Genomic DNA, 18,041 nt, shown 5'->3' with positions numbered 1-18,041 from the left:
TCCCGGCCGACTGACTGAAAATCATTTCCCCAGCGATTTCGTTATTGGGATTTCGGATTTTCCGGCCATTGCGCATGGCAAGGAACATGTGACGAGGCTGCAGCTGGGGGATTATGGTTACACACACACACTCATATATTCTGGCCAGGCCAAAAGCACATATACTTATTCCGGGAACGAACTGTTGCTCTCCCATCATCACGAGCTGTTTGGCTGAGCCACCTGTTACTCCGCCCGTTCGCAAATCGACCTGCATTTGGCCCTTAAATTGCTTCCGGCGTTGGCCTTCTCAATCAATATTGTTATTTGAAATTTATGTGTTTTTGGCGTGAAATCATCTGGAAAAGAATTAAATATTCATAATCTTTTTGCTTTTTATTCAATTTTATTTAATTATTCAAAATAATTGTTTTTATAAAATGTGAAATTTTCATGAGCAATTGTAATGAAATTGTTACTCAAAACATTCTATTTACATGACATATATAAAATTGCCTATATTTTTTCCAGCTTAATCATTTAAAGATGTCTCTGTAGTAGTTTATTCTCCAATTGTTGCCAAGTAATAGACGATATACAACGCTGCGTATGAGTAATTGCTTATTTGAGCAATCAAGCTTATCAGCACATTCCCACATTTATATGATTGGACTATGTAACGTGTAAGTGTGACTTCTGTACATATGTACTGATGATGACTGTACTTTTTGGACCCACTCAATCGCTGCCATTCATTCCCCTCCTTAAACGTCCATCTGTCGGAATCCCGGGAACGAGTGGGCTGGTGTCCAGGTGCCCAGTAAGGATGAGGGAAACTCGCTGCTTTCCTTTGGTTACCATGGCGATGATGCAGATGCTGCTGCTGCTGATGTCCGGGTGTCCAGAGCTCAAGCTGCTGCACAACTCTCAATCCGGATATTATCCAGTTGCAATGCGATTCCCTAGACCTTTGACAAAATTCTTTTTACAATTTTTTAATAAAGAACACCGTAAGCTGGAATTTCTATTGGGACCCAGGCACATGGAATTTAGTATATTAAACAAATCCCTTTTGAATGGACCTTTTCATTGGCAGTTTAAACGGGAAACTGCAATCTCTTATCCTAGCAAACCATAGAAATTTATCTAAAGTTAAACTATAATTTTATTCACTTTTTCGTCGTACAATTAAAGTCGAAGGAGTATATACAAAATAAATATGATTTTTGTGCGAATTCTGCCACATCGTTGCAGTGATTGCGTGATTCAGTTTGAGATTAGGTTTATGAGTGACTAAGACTAGGTACTACGAACTAATGGATCCACGCTGGCAATGAATCGCATTCACGAGCTGGTATTCATCCATCTTCTGATTAGAAATAATCTCTTCATTTTACACCTTGAAGATGCCAAAGTAGCTACGGTTGTTCGCCTCCCGCAACACGGCATTCCGATCGTTGTGAATGTCCTTCAGATGGATCCTTTCATTTCGTTCCAGATGGATCAGTCCACTGGTGTGACAGGTGTGCACCTTATTGGGCATATTAGTGGGCACCGTATTCAAGCACTGCAGGAATGGTGTGTCTCCTTGGAAGACAATGAATCCATTCTGGTCGTGCGAATTATTGTAGCATATCTGGGCGTATACGTAATATAGGCCAGGATTAATCACTGTTAAAACGCCATCGCGGGCCAGGAAATGTCCTTGATAGGAGTTTTTCTCATTATCATTTCCAATATACATATCTCCATGGTAACCTGAAGAATATAAATAGATATGAATTTGTTAGGAGAACTAAAATTAGTCGCCTTCTTACCCATACTTCCTTGGTGACGCCTTCGGCTGCTCAGATGGAAATGGGCTGCCGGCTTGGAGTCATCGGATCTGGCTGAAATAAGAGATTCACCTGCAAATTAACAGAGGTGCAAATAGAGATTTGGTATTCGTTTGTTGCCAATTGATTCGGTTTTTCTAGTATACACACCTTTGCGGACCAGGAATTTGTGATGACGGGAATGCATCCGGCGACGATGGTGGAGTGGAGTGGAACTGAAAGGGAATTCATTATTTTATTATATACTTTTCAATGTAAAAAGGAATTTAAATTTAATCTATTTAGTATAAAAAGTATATTTTTTGGAATCTTTCTACCCACCCCTCCTTTGAAGTGGCCTCATTGGATGACTTTTCCTGCAGCTCTGTGTGATTTCCCTGAATATTCTGCTGTTCTAGATGAGCATCGATAATCGAACGAGATTTTCTGTGATAAGAAAAATATAAATATTAAAATTATGCCCTTTATAAACCCAGAAAATTCCAACCATTCTCACCTTTCATGCTTCTTTTTGTGGGCATTATAGCTAGTAAAGTCATCGAAGACATTGTCATCATTCGAGGCGGCGGAAGTGCTATCCGACTCGCCCTCAACTGTAGTCTCGGATGTAGGCGTGGTTCCAGTCTGTGCATTGTTAAGTCTGTTTATCATATCGGCGTAGTCCTTATAATCGGTGTCATAGCTTTCGTCGTCATCGTCTTCATCATCCTCTCCATTATATTCAATGGGATCCAGAACATCATCTTCATCTTCGTCCTCGGACTCATCCGTGAGGCCATCCACCTTTTTGGGATAGTCGATGAGAGCATTCTCGTACTGCAACCAAGAGAGATGGGGTCAACATTTTTGGGTCAAAACACTTGGCCAACTACGTGACTGCAGTTGGCACAGTCCTGGCACATATCTCACATTCATTTTTTGGGACGAACATTTTTAGACGCACGCCCGCGGCAGAAAGCTGTTTCGTCATCATCCTAATTGATGGCGCCTCCCTCAAAAACATATTTGATATATATATCTATAACTGTATATATATATATTTAAAAGCTAAGAAAACTCTCAAGAGAATTGCCTGCACAGATGCCCAGACATATAAATAAATCTTAAAATCTTGAAACGATCTCTGGCCATTAGGCCATTTGATGAGATCGGATCAATCGTCACATAAAAACGAAAAGCAATCGCTTTGCCTTGAACGGCTATATCTACAGATAGATATATTTCCTGAATTATTGAGGCTTTTGCCTTTTGTCACTTGAGGATTTGTATCTCATAAATTACTTAAACCAGCTGGCGCCTGATCCCCAACAACTGTATATCATATAATTTTAATTAAGTGCTTCTCAGAGGAAAGAGACATTCTAATAAAAATAATCTATCATGAGGCCTTTTCTAAAGAATTTAAGAAAAATATTAGAAAACCAAAAAACAGATGAAAACGCTCTGAAATTATATTTTAGCACATAATTCTATAAATATTTTTGTATGTCCCACACACAATAACCACATAGTATGGTCTGGGCATTCTTTCTAAAAAGAGAAATGGATGTTTTACCGACTACGAAATACCTTATTTGTTTGTTTGCCTATAAAATGTAGCTATACATTTTCTAGATTTTAACACTTAAGCTGCTATAAAACAATAAAAAAAAAGACCTGATATACCCAACACAAGTACTTGCCTGGCAGAATAACAAAATTTGATTTTCAACTTTGTAAACAATGCGGTGAGATCTCTGCATTTACCTCAGACAAATGTTACAGCCTCTTGCCCGTCAAATAACACAAATATTGATGCTTAAGACTGATTTGTATCATAGCTCACCTCCTTTTGGAACTCATCCAGCTCATCCAGATAGTTAATGCCCAAACGCTGTTGGAGATTATCAACAACTCGCCGCAGACTCTTCAACTCCTTGTTCAGATGCGTGACCCGTGAAGTCTGCCAGATCTGGAAAACAATTCAATTGATATAGTGTTATCTTAACTAGTTTCTAATCATTCAATCATTATCACATTTAGCAATCAATTTAATAAGCCTCAATTAAAAGTCTATCTATGCTAAGGCCCAGCACAAGCACATCATAAAAATAACACCAAGTGCCGCGAACTTTTGACACCCGAAAACTATATAACTGAACAAACAGATAGAGGCGAGACGAGAAAGATTTCCGAGGTACCGACATCGCCACTCAGGCACATAATCTGCTTAATGGATCATTAACATTCTGTCCGAGCACAGGCCTTCTATATACAGTCAGACACTTCTCATGTTTCGACTGGCAACCAAAAATCCCAAGAAAAAAAAAAGAAAGAATGGCTCAACTTAAGCCACTGTACGCAGACTGAGGGGAAATATTATATATACATATGTACATATATGTAGGTACAAATGAAAACTTGTACTGAATTCTTGTATAAATTATGGACTTAAGAAACTTGTTTTGTGTTTTCCAGTAAGCCACAAACCACTTTCCATTAGGGCTTATCGAATGATCTATAGATCGATCGTAGCGCCTGCAGTTTGTCACTTTCACAGAGGCAGTCAGATGATGAGGGTCATTCGTTGTTGAGGTCACTTTGATTGGATGTCAGGATATTTGGAGGGGGATTTTAAACAAACAAAAAAACAAAAGAAAAACCAAAAAAATACTTTAAGACTTAACAGAGATTTATGGGGAAAACAAAACTCATGGCCCACGTCAGTGGCTGAAGCCAATCATTTACAAGTCAATTGTCAATTGTACGATTTCCGTTCACTTAAGCCAAAGTTGAGTGGGTCATGGGGGATAATCTGAGTATAGGGAATGGGTACGGGATGGCTATGGGTACTCAGCTCTAGAAACTTCATCTTTTGCAATTCAAATCTGCATTTCAGCCAGCCCAGTCATTTCCAAAGTTATCAGCAAAAGAGCAAAAAAAAAAACATGACCCAACAGAGATTTATCGACGGAGAATGCAAAACTCAGCAGAACACAATTCCCCAAGTGGCATTTAAATTGGTTCAACACAAACAAAAAACAGACATATATACTATTATACACTATACACGATAAACATTTCTCTAGCATCTGCATCCCGATCCACATCCGCTTTATTTGGATTAGCTGGATCATTAGGAACCCATTTGGCCTAAAGACGTGTCGGTGATGACATCGCTTGATCAGCCAAGAAACCGGCGACTTTTCGCCTCTAAATATAGTTTCATGCCAAATTATAGTTAACGTATCTGCGACGGTCACGGATCATAAAATCTGTTTTCATTTCAATTTATGCATCTGGGGAATTTACGTTACGTTTCGTTTTATAATATTTCTTTAATTTGGCATCAACAAAGACTTTGTGACAAACAGCTTTATAAGCAGAAGAAGCGTGCCAGAGGTTAAATATTCATTTTTAGATTGCGATTTCGGGGGTGTCTATAGATTGTATTTATTTTTGTTAAAGTCCAATTTGCATATATATTTATTCGCAATTTATTTGCGCCAGCTACTGAAATAAACATTTCTAAGGAACGGGAGTCTGTTCAGAGTCTAGAAGCCAGTTCATGGCTAAATGAAATCTCCATTTGGATTTAAAGCTCGCTAACAGAGATTTTGGACAGATAAGGTAAGTTATCATTATAAATTAGTGGCCATTAACTACCAAAGTAAACTAAACTTGGAATTATAATTAAAGCATACTAAATATAACTATCTTATTTTAAGTCCATTTTTCGGTAACCGTTATAGGTAATAGTCATTGTGAAATCTTTTAGTACTTAAATAAAATCTCATTAAACGGCCCTAATTATAAGTGCTTACCTTTGGAGCCGAAAATACCTTTCAACAACATAGCCAATAACGATTTATTCATATCTTTATTCTGGGAAAACACCCACCCAGTAACTGATATCAACACACCTTAGGAATTTCAACGTATCATTGATCGGCACTAGGTAACAATAACAACAGAAGTTTAATTTGAAATTGCCCTATCAAGTTGAAAATAACAGCCTTAATCTATTTTATCATAAATATCATAAAATATATACAACAGGGAAGAAAACAACTCTTTATTTAAGATAGCTTCTTAGTTGTGTTAGAGTACTTAGATTGAGATTGAAAGTATCTTTAAAATAACCTTTTAATATAACATCCATTTGGTAAATAAAGTACAGAAATTACCCATTTAAGCTGACAATAATATTTGCTGTTAGTAGACCAGCTGACCCGGTATGCCGACAAAGGGCAAAAACTCACCGTTAGTGCGAGAATGGCAACAACCAGGCCCAGTCCGATGAACCCCAAGACAAAGGGGATCAGCTGGCGGGTGCGTCGCTGGGCGGTTGCCGTGCTGGTATCTTTGGCCGGAAAATCATCGTTGGCACTCGTTGGCGTTATAAACGGCTTAAGGGTCTCGGCAGTCATAATTGATGAACACTACGCTTTAAGATCTTATAGCAACCGGGGCCTCCAGATGCTGATGATAATAATAATAATAATGCTGATGATGACGATCTTGCCCACCCACTCAAGGGCACTCGACAGCTGTTGGCAATCGAGCTTTTGTCGCACTATATACTCGTATGTAGGTATATATAATACACAAACACTGAAAACACCCTAACAGATGATAAGCTGCCGCATCTATATAGATAAACCTCTCGGGCCGGATGACTATGATCTTTTCAAAGATGATATAGTCTTTGTGTGGATAGGGAGATTTTCTTTGCACTTCTGCTTATTTTTCCCTTCCGCGATCGGCAAATTTGCACAAGATATCTTTAGCGAGAACGAGTTTCGCGAGATATTTTTCTCGTTTTATCAGTTCTTTCTTGGCTGCGATAAAAGGCAAGAAGGAAAAAAAAAGACACAAAGTTGCACTTATTTTTAAGTAATTTGCCCGATGGCGAAATTCGATCTTCGTATGGTAGTTAACTGAAACGGTTAACTTCTTTATTTTTTTGTTTTTGCTTAGCATGCACGCACGCGCTTGCTTTCGATCCACGATTTTACCGGTTTTCTTGTTGTATTTCTATTTTGAACGTCCGTTCGCGTCGACTATTCGAAAGAGAATGATTGTGAATTGAGAACGGGAACTGAGCGAAGCGAACGGCACTTGATTTCTCATGTGCGAACAGGCACGCGAGCGAATGAGACAGATCAAAATTGCTCCTCTCTCTCTTTTACTCTCCCTCGAGGATGCGGGGCATACTTAAGGGCGCCTGCGCTATTTACTTGGTGTAATTAATTTTTGGCAAGGCTACGCCGGGGTTGTTGTTGTGGCGGTACAGTGGTCATTGACTAAAAGAAACAGGGGGAAATAATAATCAAAAAATATTAAAGGCAAAATTGGTTTTAACTTCAAATATTATTTATTATATGATCTAATTATTTTTATTCCAAACTTTTCGTTCCTTCTAAATCAAGTCATACTGTACTCGGTTTCGATTTCCCCTTGTCCATATGGCGATCTTAAGTAACAAAGCGTGTTTGACTTTTTGCGCAGTGTTTTCCATCGCTTCTTTTATTTCTTTTTATGGCGTTGTGTGTACTTAAAACCTCCCCCTACGTTTTAATAGGGGTTGCTTGATTGTTTTTTGAAATCTGCACCACTATAATCGGTTGTGTATCACATCCCTAGGGTTTTTTATGTGTGGCTTGCTTTTTTGTGCTTCCTTTATGACTTCGGTCCCTGATCATAGATCAGCGTGGCAGAGCTAATTGAATTCCAAAAATCGTCAGGCCAAACCGATAAGCCAAGTGAACTTTTAGCATTTCATTAAAATCGTATTTATTATTACTTAGTGCGCTCGTCGGCTTATCAGCGCCACGTCTAAGTACGGACTCTAATTGCGGGAAAAGCAGTGAGCAGACCATAAAACCTAATGCTGATCCGATCTGATCTGCCACCGTCGCGACAAACTGTCTGACCGGGCGGCTGCCAAGAAGATCCGTATCGTAAATCTTGCCGACACCCTTAGCGAACCGGGAAAGATGCAAATGCCGACGATGGTCAGCTAATTAGTTTTGAATTGACGGCGACGACAGGTAGCCACAGGTAGGCTGTGGCTAGAACAGCGGGAAGCCGAGCGACACACGCTTCCGGTGCACTCATTAACCCATTAATCTTGATCTTGCCGTTCTCTATTTTTAGAATAATTAAGTAGTTAAAGTTATTTTGAAATAAAAATAAAGTGATTGCGAATTTTATCTTCGGACAGCTTATATTTTTTAAAATATCTTTTTTGGGTATTATAAGTTTGAAACTGTTGATACTGCATAACAGTTACTTTATCTTAATCTAGATATATAATTCTTGACCTATTATTACTGAATAAAATATCTTTATGTATCTTGTTTGATCTAGATTTATCACGTGTTTACACAGAGGGTTAACCAGAGTCGCACTTAATCGAGCATAACCAAGAGGCAAGACGATCTCAAGGCGCACTTTTTCAAAGTCAATGCCGGGTACTTGACGTTGCAAATGTACAGACACACAGTCATCCCATTATATGTATTCTCCCCCTCTATAGAATATTACAAACATATGTATGTGTCAGAGCTTCACAGCTCTTGGGCTTTGTTCGAATCGGAGACTCTGGAACTCAGACCCACAGTCAGAGGAAGACACCATATTGTGGATTCTTTATGTGCAAGTCGTTATCGCGCGATCATCGACGAAATTTATTAGACGAGCGACCCAATAGCACCAACGATGCTTGAAATGAATTTCTTTGCAACTATATCTCGGGGCCTGGGGTCTCAGATCGGCTTACTTCGGATTGATTCGCACACTCATCCATATACATTTGGATGTGGGGCTTTATTGATAGCTTTGGGATGATGGAAATTGGTTACGATAATTAATATACGACAAGCCATTATCTGTTTTAACAAAATGTTTTCAATGCCGTCGCGCCAAATGGCAAACACTTAAAGATAATGTTATCCTCTTTATCGGGCGATTTCATTTATTTTATGACTAAACTAAGCCCATAATACGATTAGGTTCGTTAAGAGATATAAAGTGAAAATTTGTAAATTTAGCTAAATATATTTATATATATATTTGAAATGGAATAATTTTCAGAATACACAAATTTTGCAAATTTTTTAAAGTAAATAAGATGTAGATAATTTTCAACTGTGTATGAAATTTAAATAACCGTTAGATTTTGTGGTAGATGTGTGGTATTTTTGTTAAATTCAATGAAAATTGTTTGGTATATTATTTTTGACACTGTAGAGATGGGAAAACATCGATATTGGTCACACTCGATATTTACGAAGTTTGACCAGTAAATATTCGATAATGTTGATACTATCGTGAGCGGTCACCCAGCTCTAGCACGTAGTCAAAATGAGGTTTTTTTCCGGCGTTTTTCTAATTTTATTAATTAAACTTTTCCAAAATGCCAACGCCGGCGAAGTGGAAGTCGTCGGCTGCGGAGGATTCATCAAGAGCCACGCCGAGATTGACTTTTCCCGGGTGGAGATCAAACTGTAAGTGTCAGTTCTGTTCGAATGGGGGATGACCTGATAAGATTTTAGTCGCATGGTGGCCGCTAATTGAATAATAAATTAACTGACCCGTATGTGATTAACCTAATTCCATTTGGTTTTCCACAGGCTGACCAAGCAGGGATCTCTGAAGGATAAGACTGATTGCTCACCTTCCAATGGATATTACTTTCTCCCCATTTATGATAAGGGCGACTACCTGCTTAGCATTTCTCCGCCACCGGGATGGAGTTTTGAGCCGGAACAGGTGGAGCTGAACTTTGACGGAAAAACAGACGTTTGCAGCCAGGGTCGCGATGTGAACTTTGTGTTCAAGGGCTTCGGAATTACCGGACAGGTGGCACTCGCCTCCGGTGGCGGAGCCCATGACGTGGACGTGGAACTGCAATCGGAGAAGGGCGAAGTCCGACGCACTAAGAGCGATTCAAACGGTGTCTTCTCCTTTACACCCATTATTCCTGGAAACTACATAGTCAAGGCTTCTCATTCAAGATGGCATTTCTCCAAGGCGGAGCACAAGGTGGTTGTGGTCAGCGGCAACACAGAGCTGCCAGCTAACTCCCTCGTGGTCTCCGGTTTCGATATCGTCGGTCGCTTCGATTCTAGCTCACAGCTTCCCGGAAACCTGGGCGTGGCTCTCTACAAAAAGAGAGGAGTAAGTATTGAAAGTGACGAACTAATAGGTCTTTATAAGAAAGATCTAGAACTTTTAGGTCATTATTTCCATATTTTCGATGCTTAAAACATAATATAATTAAAAAATGCGTTACCTGGCAATTATTAATATAAAACTTTCCACTTTTCAGCAATCTCTAGTGCCAAAATGCGAGAAATCCTCCACAGTGCAGGCAAATAATGTTCATGCCGACTACGAATCTGGATCCTCCTGCTTCTCAAAGTTGGAAAAATCTGGAGAATATATTTTCAAGAATGTACCTTCCGGCATATACCTGTTGAGGGCTATAAACCTGGATCCCAAGCTTAAGCTGCACTTAAGTCCTGAGTACTTTGAACTAGAAGTTGTTAAGGATACGTTGCAATTAAAAGAGGACTTCAAGATTACTGGTTTCTCAGTTTCTGGTCAGGTTTTGACCTCGGCCGGTGGAGAGCCTCTGAAATCTGCAGTTATTAAAGTGAACGGAAAGAATGTGGCCGAGACAGATGCGAAGGGATTTTATACTTTGGAAAACCTTAAGGCGGGCGCTGTCTTCATCGAAGCTGAGTACTCCCAGCTTCAGTTTTCTCCTCTGAATGTCAAAGCTCAGATAAACATTGGCTCACTGCCTACAATTGTTCCATCTGCTTATGAAGTTTGTGGCAAAGTAATCTCCCCAAAATCTCACAACGTTGGACTGACTAAGAGTGGCTCCACCTTCCACACGACCGCCACCACAAAGGCAGAGACGGGAAGCTGGTGTGCTTTCCTTCCCACTGGCAAATACACCATTGAAGTCCTGACCACAGATGCCGACAAAGCGGCCGGAGTTCAGTTCTTCCCTGTACAACAGCAAACGGAGGTGCGCGATTCACCTGTTAATGGCATTACATTCTCCCAGTTGCGTGCCAAGATTCGCGGCGAACTTCAGTGTCTTTCTGATGCTACTGCCACTTGTACATCCGCTGAGGTCACCCTGCAGGCTTTGGATGCCACCGGCCAGCCGACAGAGAACAAGTGGAAGGCCAAAGCTCATCGTAAGTTTTCTGTATTGAGTTAATTTATCAAAAATGTTCCTAAATATTAAGCCTTAGAAACGATACATTCAATTGCAAGTGTGATCCTTCGACTTAATAGAAGAAATAAGGGGCAGTTTTTTAAGCAAGATATCTTAGAAGGCATGAAATTTATTCCGGAAAAGTGTAGAGGTCTGCTCATAATCATACTTTAAAACACATTTGACACAAATTACCACGCTACCAATTGTTGCTGATAAGTACCATAGATTACATTCATAGATAACGCAACGTTAAAGTAGGAGCTTTGGTTTACTTTAGATAATCGACTGCTTAACTCTCTTATCACAGAACTGTTTTTCATTCAACTAACGCTTTTAAATCGTAGGTGGCAAGTATGTCTTTAAGGATATGCTCCCAGGACCCTATGAACTCACAATTCCCCAGGGAAATCTTTGCTATGAGTCAACCCGAGTGTTCCTTAACGTGGCCTCTGCTGAAGAAGATGCACCACCATTTGTGCACAAGGGCTACGAAGTGTCGATCATCTCCAGCCATCGGGCTTTGGTATGTCTACGAATAGAATATAAGTAACATTTTGCTAATTTATACCAATTCCCTTTTAGATGAAATACACACACGTCACTGGACCCTCTGATCCTAAGGCTCCCACGGAAACACTGAAGATTGCTTCAGGAGTGAACACCTTCTGCGTGAACAAGTATGGTAGCTACGATTTCAAGCTGGAAGGATGCCATACGTATGACAGTTCGCTGCCCAGCAAGTTCATAACTCCAGAGCCAGATCAGCTGCAAACCTTGATCATCAACGCTGTGGCCCACAAGACTGGCGTTCGTGTTCTGTCTACAGAACCTACTGCTGACTCCATTAAGCTTGTGCTCGAAACAGAGTCGCAGGGTCAGGAGGTGATCACACCCATTGCTGAATCCCATAAAGTAGATGGCAAGTTCGCCTACCGTTATGATACATATTTGAAACCGGAACAGGTACTTCGCATTACACCGGTGAGCGATGTCCTGCTGTTTACGCCTCAGCAACAAGAGATTGTTGGTAGCAGCGATTGTGTGGATATTGCCTTTAATTTTGTAGCCGCAAGGGGTTTGATTCTGCGCGGAAAGGTGGTTCCTGCGATTAAGGATGCCAAGATCACACTGTCTTTCCCAGATCAACCTGAATTGCAAAGCCTGGAAGTACTCACCTCAGTGACTGGAGAATTTAAATTTGGTCCCATTGAGGAGTCTTTGGCCTTCGATCTTAAAGCCGAAAAGGAGTCGTATGTGTTTAGCGATTACAACCGGCAGTCTGCTTCCTTCAGTGCCCACAAATTGTGCGAAATTTCCGTGGTTGTCAAAGATGAGGCTGGCCAAACTTTGGGCGGAGTCCTCCTCTCGCTGAGTGGCGGCGAAAGCTATCGCAAGAATCTGGTTACCGGCGATAATGGTGCTATTAACTTCCACTCCCTATCGCCGTCGCAATATTACTTGCGACCAATGATGAAGGAGTACAAATTCGAGCCCAACTCCAAGATGATTGAGATCAAGGATGGCGAGACCGTTGCTGTTACCCTCATGTAAGTAAAATATTAGTTATTCTTAAACACATTTTATAATGAATTTCCTTATTATTACAGTGGCAAACGCTATGCTTACTCCATATTCGGCTCAGTGTCTTCTTTGAATGGTGATCCCTTTGCCGGTGTGAATGTTCAAGCCACCGCCGAGGAGGGTTGTCCCCAACAGCAAGAGGAGGCCACCAGCGAGGCGAACGGACAGTACCGTATCCGCGGTCTGCAACCTGGTTGTAGTTATTCCGTTCGCGTGGTCCCTGACAATGACAACGTGGAGCGATCCATTCCCGCTCAGCACTCGGTGAAGGTGGGCAGCGAGGATGTGCGCGACATAAATCTGGTAGCGATTAGTCCTCTCAAAATTGTAGACATCACCGCCAGGGTAACAGCCACACTTAACGAGCACTACAAGACCCTGCGCATTGTGATGTATCGCAGAGGAAACTCTGATTCCCCAGTATTCTCGCAACGTGTTGGAACTCCAGTGAATCCGAAGGCCAGACTGAATCCTGGCATCACCGTTTTCTTCCCGCGCATTCCTCTGGACGGCAAGAGCTACGTGGTAGAACTGCAGTCCACCCTCTCCGATAAAACTTATACCTACAAGCTGCCATCATCTACTTTTGTGGCTGACAGGGGGTCCGTCTTTATCCAGCTGGAATTCAAGCCAGAGGTGCGCGCCGCCGAAGCGGATCTCAATCAAAATTCCATCTCAGCGTTAGTGCTCATCGCTCTGGTGGCCATTGCCTTCTTCAAGCAGGATCTGGCAACCAGTTTCCTCAGCTTCGTATGGAGCAAGCTTAACGATGTGGCCGCTGATCTTGCCCAACGACAGAAGAGCAAGACTCAGGTGCGCAAGAACGAACCGATCAACCAACGCGAGATCGAGCAGATGGCCGACCAGATCAATGCCATCAAAAAGAAAAAGACCAAGAAGATTTAGTCCCGACTGATAGTCGCATTAGTTGATCAATTTAGTCACATTTCGAGGTATTCGCGGTAGGTATTCATCTGGTTTTGTTTTCTGTGAGATTTTGTTTAACTCTGTTGTAACTTAAACTTTTAATTTTGATTTGCATTTAAGAAGACTTTGAAATTTATCATTTTCCATACATAGATTGAGGCAAGTTTATTTTGTGTTCGTTATCCACTCTTATAGCTAAAATAAATAAATACAAATAAATAGATTAATTTAACACGACTGTTCTACTGCATCAGGATGTGCTCTGCAATGGTGCTGAGTTTGCGATTCTTGTGTCTGGCATGTCGCCTCTCAGCTTTAAGGTTGATTTCGTTCTGGGAATCCTCGACTGCTGTTTCCTCGGTGGCTGCCTGCTCTTCTTGCTGGTGATCTTCCTGCTGCTGCTCCTCTTCTTCTGGTTGTTGCTCTTCCTGATTTGCCTCTGCCTCTGGATTCTCGTTTTCCACGAAAATGCACTCTGGATTGACAGCAGCACATTCACCAAAGTTTGTTGCTCTGGCATTAGGGTTCCTGGCATTGGTGTACTTTTCAAAGAATCCACGACCCACAATGCGGAAGGCCATGCTGGTCATGGGATTCAACTTGGAACGGAACTCCATTTCACACACAAAGCGGCGACGGCAGGCCTTTGAGTCCAGACCCAAAAAGGCAAACATAAAGTCGGCAATCCTAGGGAGAGACCAATAAAATGTAACCATTTCCAGGTGAAAACTAGGACTACTTCACTTACTGCTCTTCGGCTGGCATTTGACGAGCCACACTCTCTGAAATCTCCTCATCCACAATCTCCACTTGCTCATCCTCCTGCTGCTCCTCCTCCTGAATCAAATGGGCCTGATCTTCAGTGCTTCGCCTTCCGCGGCGACGGGTATCTACAGGGCCAGTTGGACCCGAGGGAGATTCGCTATGGTAGTCGCTGTGCACATCAGAGACAATGTCAGAACCAGCATAGCTGCTATATCCGGAATATGGTTCAAAGCTGGCACTGGAGTCAAAGGAAGTGGGGCCATCATAGTGATCCGAGTGATCGTGGTCCAGGGAGTAAGGAATGTGATCGTGATGGGAGAAGGATGATGGTCTAAATCACGAAGTATATTGTTATTAACCTGCATTGATCGTGGTATAAAGAATTACTCACGGATGATCAAGGATGATCTCCTGGTTGCACCTGGCATGGGGCCAGAAGTAGCGCAGACCCAAATAAATGGCGCTGCCCACGAAGAAGGAAACGATAACAACTTTCACCTTGATCCAGTAAGCAATAGCCAAGGGCCACAGGTGACGATCTGTTATAGAAGATAAGTACATAAACATCAAGAAGATTAAATAATTTTCCATTGCATCAGACCTGGTGAACTTTCACTGCACGAAATTCTACATTTTGAAGAGTGTTTCACGACAATTTATTAAACAATATCTTTGCCCAAGATTGAAAGTGAAAAGTGTTAATTGAGAGTAATTCGTGATCGTCCAATTCGGATGAGGTGCGTCTGGCTTGGGATGTGAACTATGGGGAAACTTTCCAAAGAAAGTGGGATGGTTTACACCTATGTATGTGATGTGATTATATTGATCAAAAATGATCAGAATAATTGTAGTACTCGTTCGCTAATTGTTATAAAAATTAGGATCACTTGATAACATCTGGAGATAGCTACTATTTTTATAAGCAAAAAAGTATTAGGTAACTAGTGGGAGGTGAAATTTGTATCTAAGAATTGAATTGATTTAAAAAGGGGCTCGAGATTTATAATATCAAAACCTAAACTAAAATATTTTTAAACCCAAAGATTTTAAATATGTTAAATAATTCAAGACTTACACCAGAACATGTGGTGGCGATGGCGGCGAGTGCGTCCCTCGAACTCCATCAATTCCCGGCCGAGATTCTCCCAGGTATCCCCGGCTTGGTTATCCAGTTCTGCTGCAGGTTCCTCGTTCTTCGCCTCCTCGCAAAATACCAGGGTAAAGTAGACGACTAAGAGCACAGCTCCGTACCAAATGGTGTTCTTGTGCATGGTTGTAGATTTGTGTTTAGGTTTGTAACGACTTGAAGACTTAAAGCTGGTATCCCTTTGGCTTTGGTTGGTCACTGCAGAACCGAATGATGCAGCTCCAAGCCGGGGATCCAGCTTTTATACCACCGGCCATCAGTTAACCGTTCCAAGTTCAGGGTGATAATTAAACCGCTGTTGTTGCGGCTTTGCGCGCAGATTTTCACACATGCGTAGAGTCGGCGATGACGAGTTTAATGCCCAAGACATGCATTTGAAATTTCTTTAAATGGGTGCAATTTCACTTTCTTAAGTCGTGCCCGGGTTTCTAGACGCTTTTGTTTTTGTTTTAATTCGTACTTGTTATACAACATGGGCCTAAATTTGAGGTAATTGTCGGTTGGCGATTTAAGCAGAATAGATTTCAAAAGTTATGTAAAAACGCGCCAAAAGGTGTCGGTTCCAATAGTTCTAACGAGTTATCGACAGGGCAAGCAGTCAACGTGCAACAACGTCCATCACTAATACAATATTCTAAACAATTTTTAGTTTATCTTGTCTTGTATATATTTGCCGGTCTTCTTGAGCTATGTCCAGCTTAAAATCGAACGAAATGGACAACAATCCGGCTCCGGACCCCCAGGCTCCCGTTACTCGCAAGGGCTTTCTTCTTTCTATGAGCACCGGCACTCCAATGCCTATTCCCGAGCAGAATCTGGTAAATGTGCTTTACTTTAGTTATTTCTTTACAGAATTTCGAAAGTTTTTTCTAACCTTTAGTTTGGCCGCTGTCGACCTGTCTCCGAGTTTGAAAAACTGAACCGCGTTGGCGAAGGCAGTTATGGAATTGTTTGTATGTTGGCTATTAAAGCACTTAATTCACATGCTTAACCTGATGTCCTCTACAGATCGGGCACGTGATACTCGCAGCAATGAAATCGTAGCTTTAAAGAAGGTTCGCATGGATCAGGAAAAGGATGGCCTGCCCGTTAGTGGGCTCCGCGAGATTATGATCCTAAAGCAGTGCCAACATGAGAATATAGTCCGCTTGCGAGAGGTGGTTGTGGGCAAAAGCCTGGATAGTATATTTCTTGTGATGGATTTCTGCGAGCAGGACTTGGATGCCGTGCTTGATAACATGGCTAAGCCTTTTACTGAGTCCGAGGTTAAGTGTATTACGTTACAGGTGCTACAAGCCCTGAAGTACCTTCACGCACGCCATATTATTCACAGGGATTTAAAGGTTTCCAATCTCCTCATGACTGACAAGGGCTGCATCAAAGTTGGTAAGTTGAATTATAAGTTTTATCTGCCTTACTAGCTAATCGTGTTTCAAATGCCAGCTGATTTCGGTCTGGCCCGCATGTTTAGCATTCCCCCAAAACCAATGACTCCACAAATGGTTACGTTGTGGTACAGAGCCCCAGAACTACTCCTGGATTGCCGGACACACACTACGGCGGTGGATATGTGGGCTTTTGGCTGCATATTGGGTGAACTGCTGCTTGGAAAGCCCCTGCTCCCGGGCAGTTCGGAGATTAAGCAGCTCGACTTGATTATTGACCTTTTGGGAGCTCCTTCAGAGTCCATTTGGCCTGGTTTTTCCGACCTTCCCGCTTTGCAGAATTTTACGTTAAGCCAACAGCCATACAATAATCTCAAGACCAAGTTTCATATGATTGGCCAATCAGGCAGGAACCTCCTGAACATTTTATTCATCTACAACCCAAATACCAGAGCTACTGCCGAGGAGTGCCTGAATAGCAAGTACTTTTTGGAACCGCCTGTGGGTGAGTTTGGCTTGTTATTTTTTATTAATGATCCGACCAACTGATCGAACTATTTTTTTTTTAAGCTTGTGACCCTCGCATGATGCCCACTTTCCCGCAATACAGAAACAATACTACGGCTCCTCCACCTGCCCAGCCGCCGGCCGACATTCCCATTTCAGATCTGCTTAATGTATTCATTAAGCGCCAGCGTATGGATTAAAAGAGAACGAATTTATTTCAACATTATGCAATGCAGTGTGTGCTAAACTATAGGTACGGCCGGTCCATCGGCGTCTGCTTTGCTTTCCTGTCGCGGGCACGTGGAAACCAACGGTGCTTGGTAGTGTGGGTCAACTGCATAAGCTCCTGGCGCGCCACCTCGGGATGCTTGGTCTTAAACGCCCGCATAGCAGTCTTTAGTGCTGATTCCTTGATCACCGACGAGCTTTGAATCTCTGTGACTTTCGGCAGCGGTTGCGTATTCTCGTAGGGGATAGGCGTGTCCGGGTGCCAGGCCACAATGGTGCGACCATTCTTGGTCACCGCCACGGCCTCCACCAGGCTTTTGCCTCCAACAGCATTGCGCTGAACGGTGCTCGAAGAAAATAAACGAAAACTTCCGTATAAACGTGCCGCTGACATTTTTACATATAGTGATGGCACCCACTCACCGATAACTAAACAGCTGGAAGGTTATCGATTTAACTGGACT

The 18,041-nt window shown here is 41.9% G+C and overlaps 5 protein-coding genes across 6 annotated transcripts; 2 read left to right on the top strand and 3 right to left on the bottom strand.

The window, feature by feature from the left end:
* Positions 1-1,126: 1,126 nt before the first annotated feature.
* On the bottom strand, positions 1,127-6,879 carry LOC108104839 (protein eiger). Of its 2 annotated transcripts, none has more exons than XM_017211146.2 (7): positions 6,056-6,879; positions 3,640-3,765; positions 2,311-2,630; positions 2,136-2,240; positions 1,965-2,029; positions 1,797-1,886; positions 1,127-1,737 (listed from the first exon to the last, which is right to left on the bottom strand). In XM_017211146.2, exons 1-7 carry the CDS (start codon positions 6,221-6,223, stop codon positions 1,373-1,375), a joined length of 1,239 nt encoding a protein of 412 aa, XP_017066635.1. In that variant the 5' UTR covers positions 6,224-6,879; the 3' UTR covers positions 1,127-1,372. The 2 variants fall into 2 exon arrangements, with proteins under 2 accessions (XP_017066635.1, XP_017066636.1); XM_017211147.2 differs by having other exon boundaries at positions 1,797-1,868.
* Positions 6,880-9,103: 2,224 nt separating this feature from the next.
* On the top strand, positions 9,104-13,772 carry LOC108104860 (nodal modulator 3). The gene is made up of 6 exons (XM_017211181.2): positions 9,104-9,304; positions 9,431-9,977; positions 10,129-11,014; positions 11,382-11,560; positions 11,620-12,584; positions 12,645-13,772. Exons 1-6 carry the CDS (start codon positions 9,162-9,164, stop codon positions 13,522-13,524), a joined length of 3,600 nt encoding a protein of 1,199 aa, XP_017066670.1. The 5' UTR covers positions 9,104-9,161; the 3' UTR covers positions 13,525-13,772.
* A 4-nt stretch (positions 13,773-13,776) lies between these two features.
* LOC108104861 lies at positions 13,777-15,654 on the bottom strand. The gene is made up of 4 exons (XM_017211183.2): positions 15,386-15,654; positions 14,702-14,849; positions 14,294-14,641; positions 13,777-14,232 (listed from the first exon to the last, which is right to left on the bottom strand). The coding sequence occupies exons 1-4, from the start codon at positions 15,579-15,581 to the stop codon at positions 13,788-13,790; spliced, it is 1,137 nt and encodes a 378-aa protein (XP_017066672.1). The 5' UTR covers positions 15,582-15,654; the 3' UTR covers positions 13,777-13,787.
* A 414-nt stretch (positions 15,655-16,068) lies between these two features.
* LOC108104880 (cyclin-dependent kinase 10) lies at positions 16,069-17,575 on the top strand. The gene is made up of 5 exons (XM_017211208.1): positions 16,069-16,275; positions 16,338-16,410; positions 16,466-16,843; positions 16,901-17,347; positions 17,413-17,575. Exons 1-5 carry the CDS (start codon positions 16,147-16,149, stop codon positions 17,547-17,549), a joined length of 1,164 nt encoding a protein of 387 aa, XP_017066697.1. The 5' UTR covers positions 16,069-16,146; the 3' UTR covers positions 17,550-17,575.
* LOC108104881 (39S ribosomal protein L42, mitochondrial) lies at positions 17,542-18,008 on the bottom strand. Its single transcript, XM_017211209.2, has one exon. The coding sequence runs from the start codon at positions 17,969-17,971 to the stop codon at positions 17,597-17,599; it is 375 nt and encodes a 124-aa protein (XP_017066698.1). The 5' UTR covers positions 17,972-18,008; the 3' UTR covers positions 17,542-17,596.
* Between the last annotated feature and the right edge of the window lie 33 nt (positions 18,009-18,041).

Source organism: Drosophila eugracilis, unplaced genomic scaffold, assembly GCF_018153835.1.
Source record: "Drosophila eugracilis isolate 14026-0451.02 unplaced genomic scaffold, ASM1815383v1 contig_1765, whole genome shotgun sequence".
Lineage (NCBI taxonomy): Eukaryota > Metazoa > Arthropoda > Insecta > Diptera > Drosophilidae > Drosophila > Drosophila eugracilis.
This window is presented reverse-complemented; position numbering and strand designations above follow the sequence as displayed.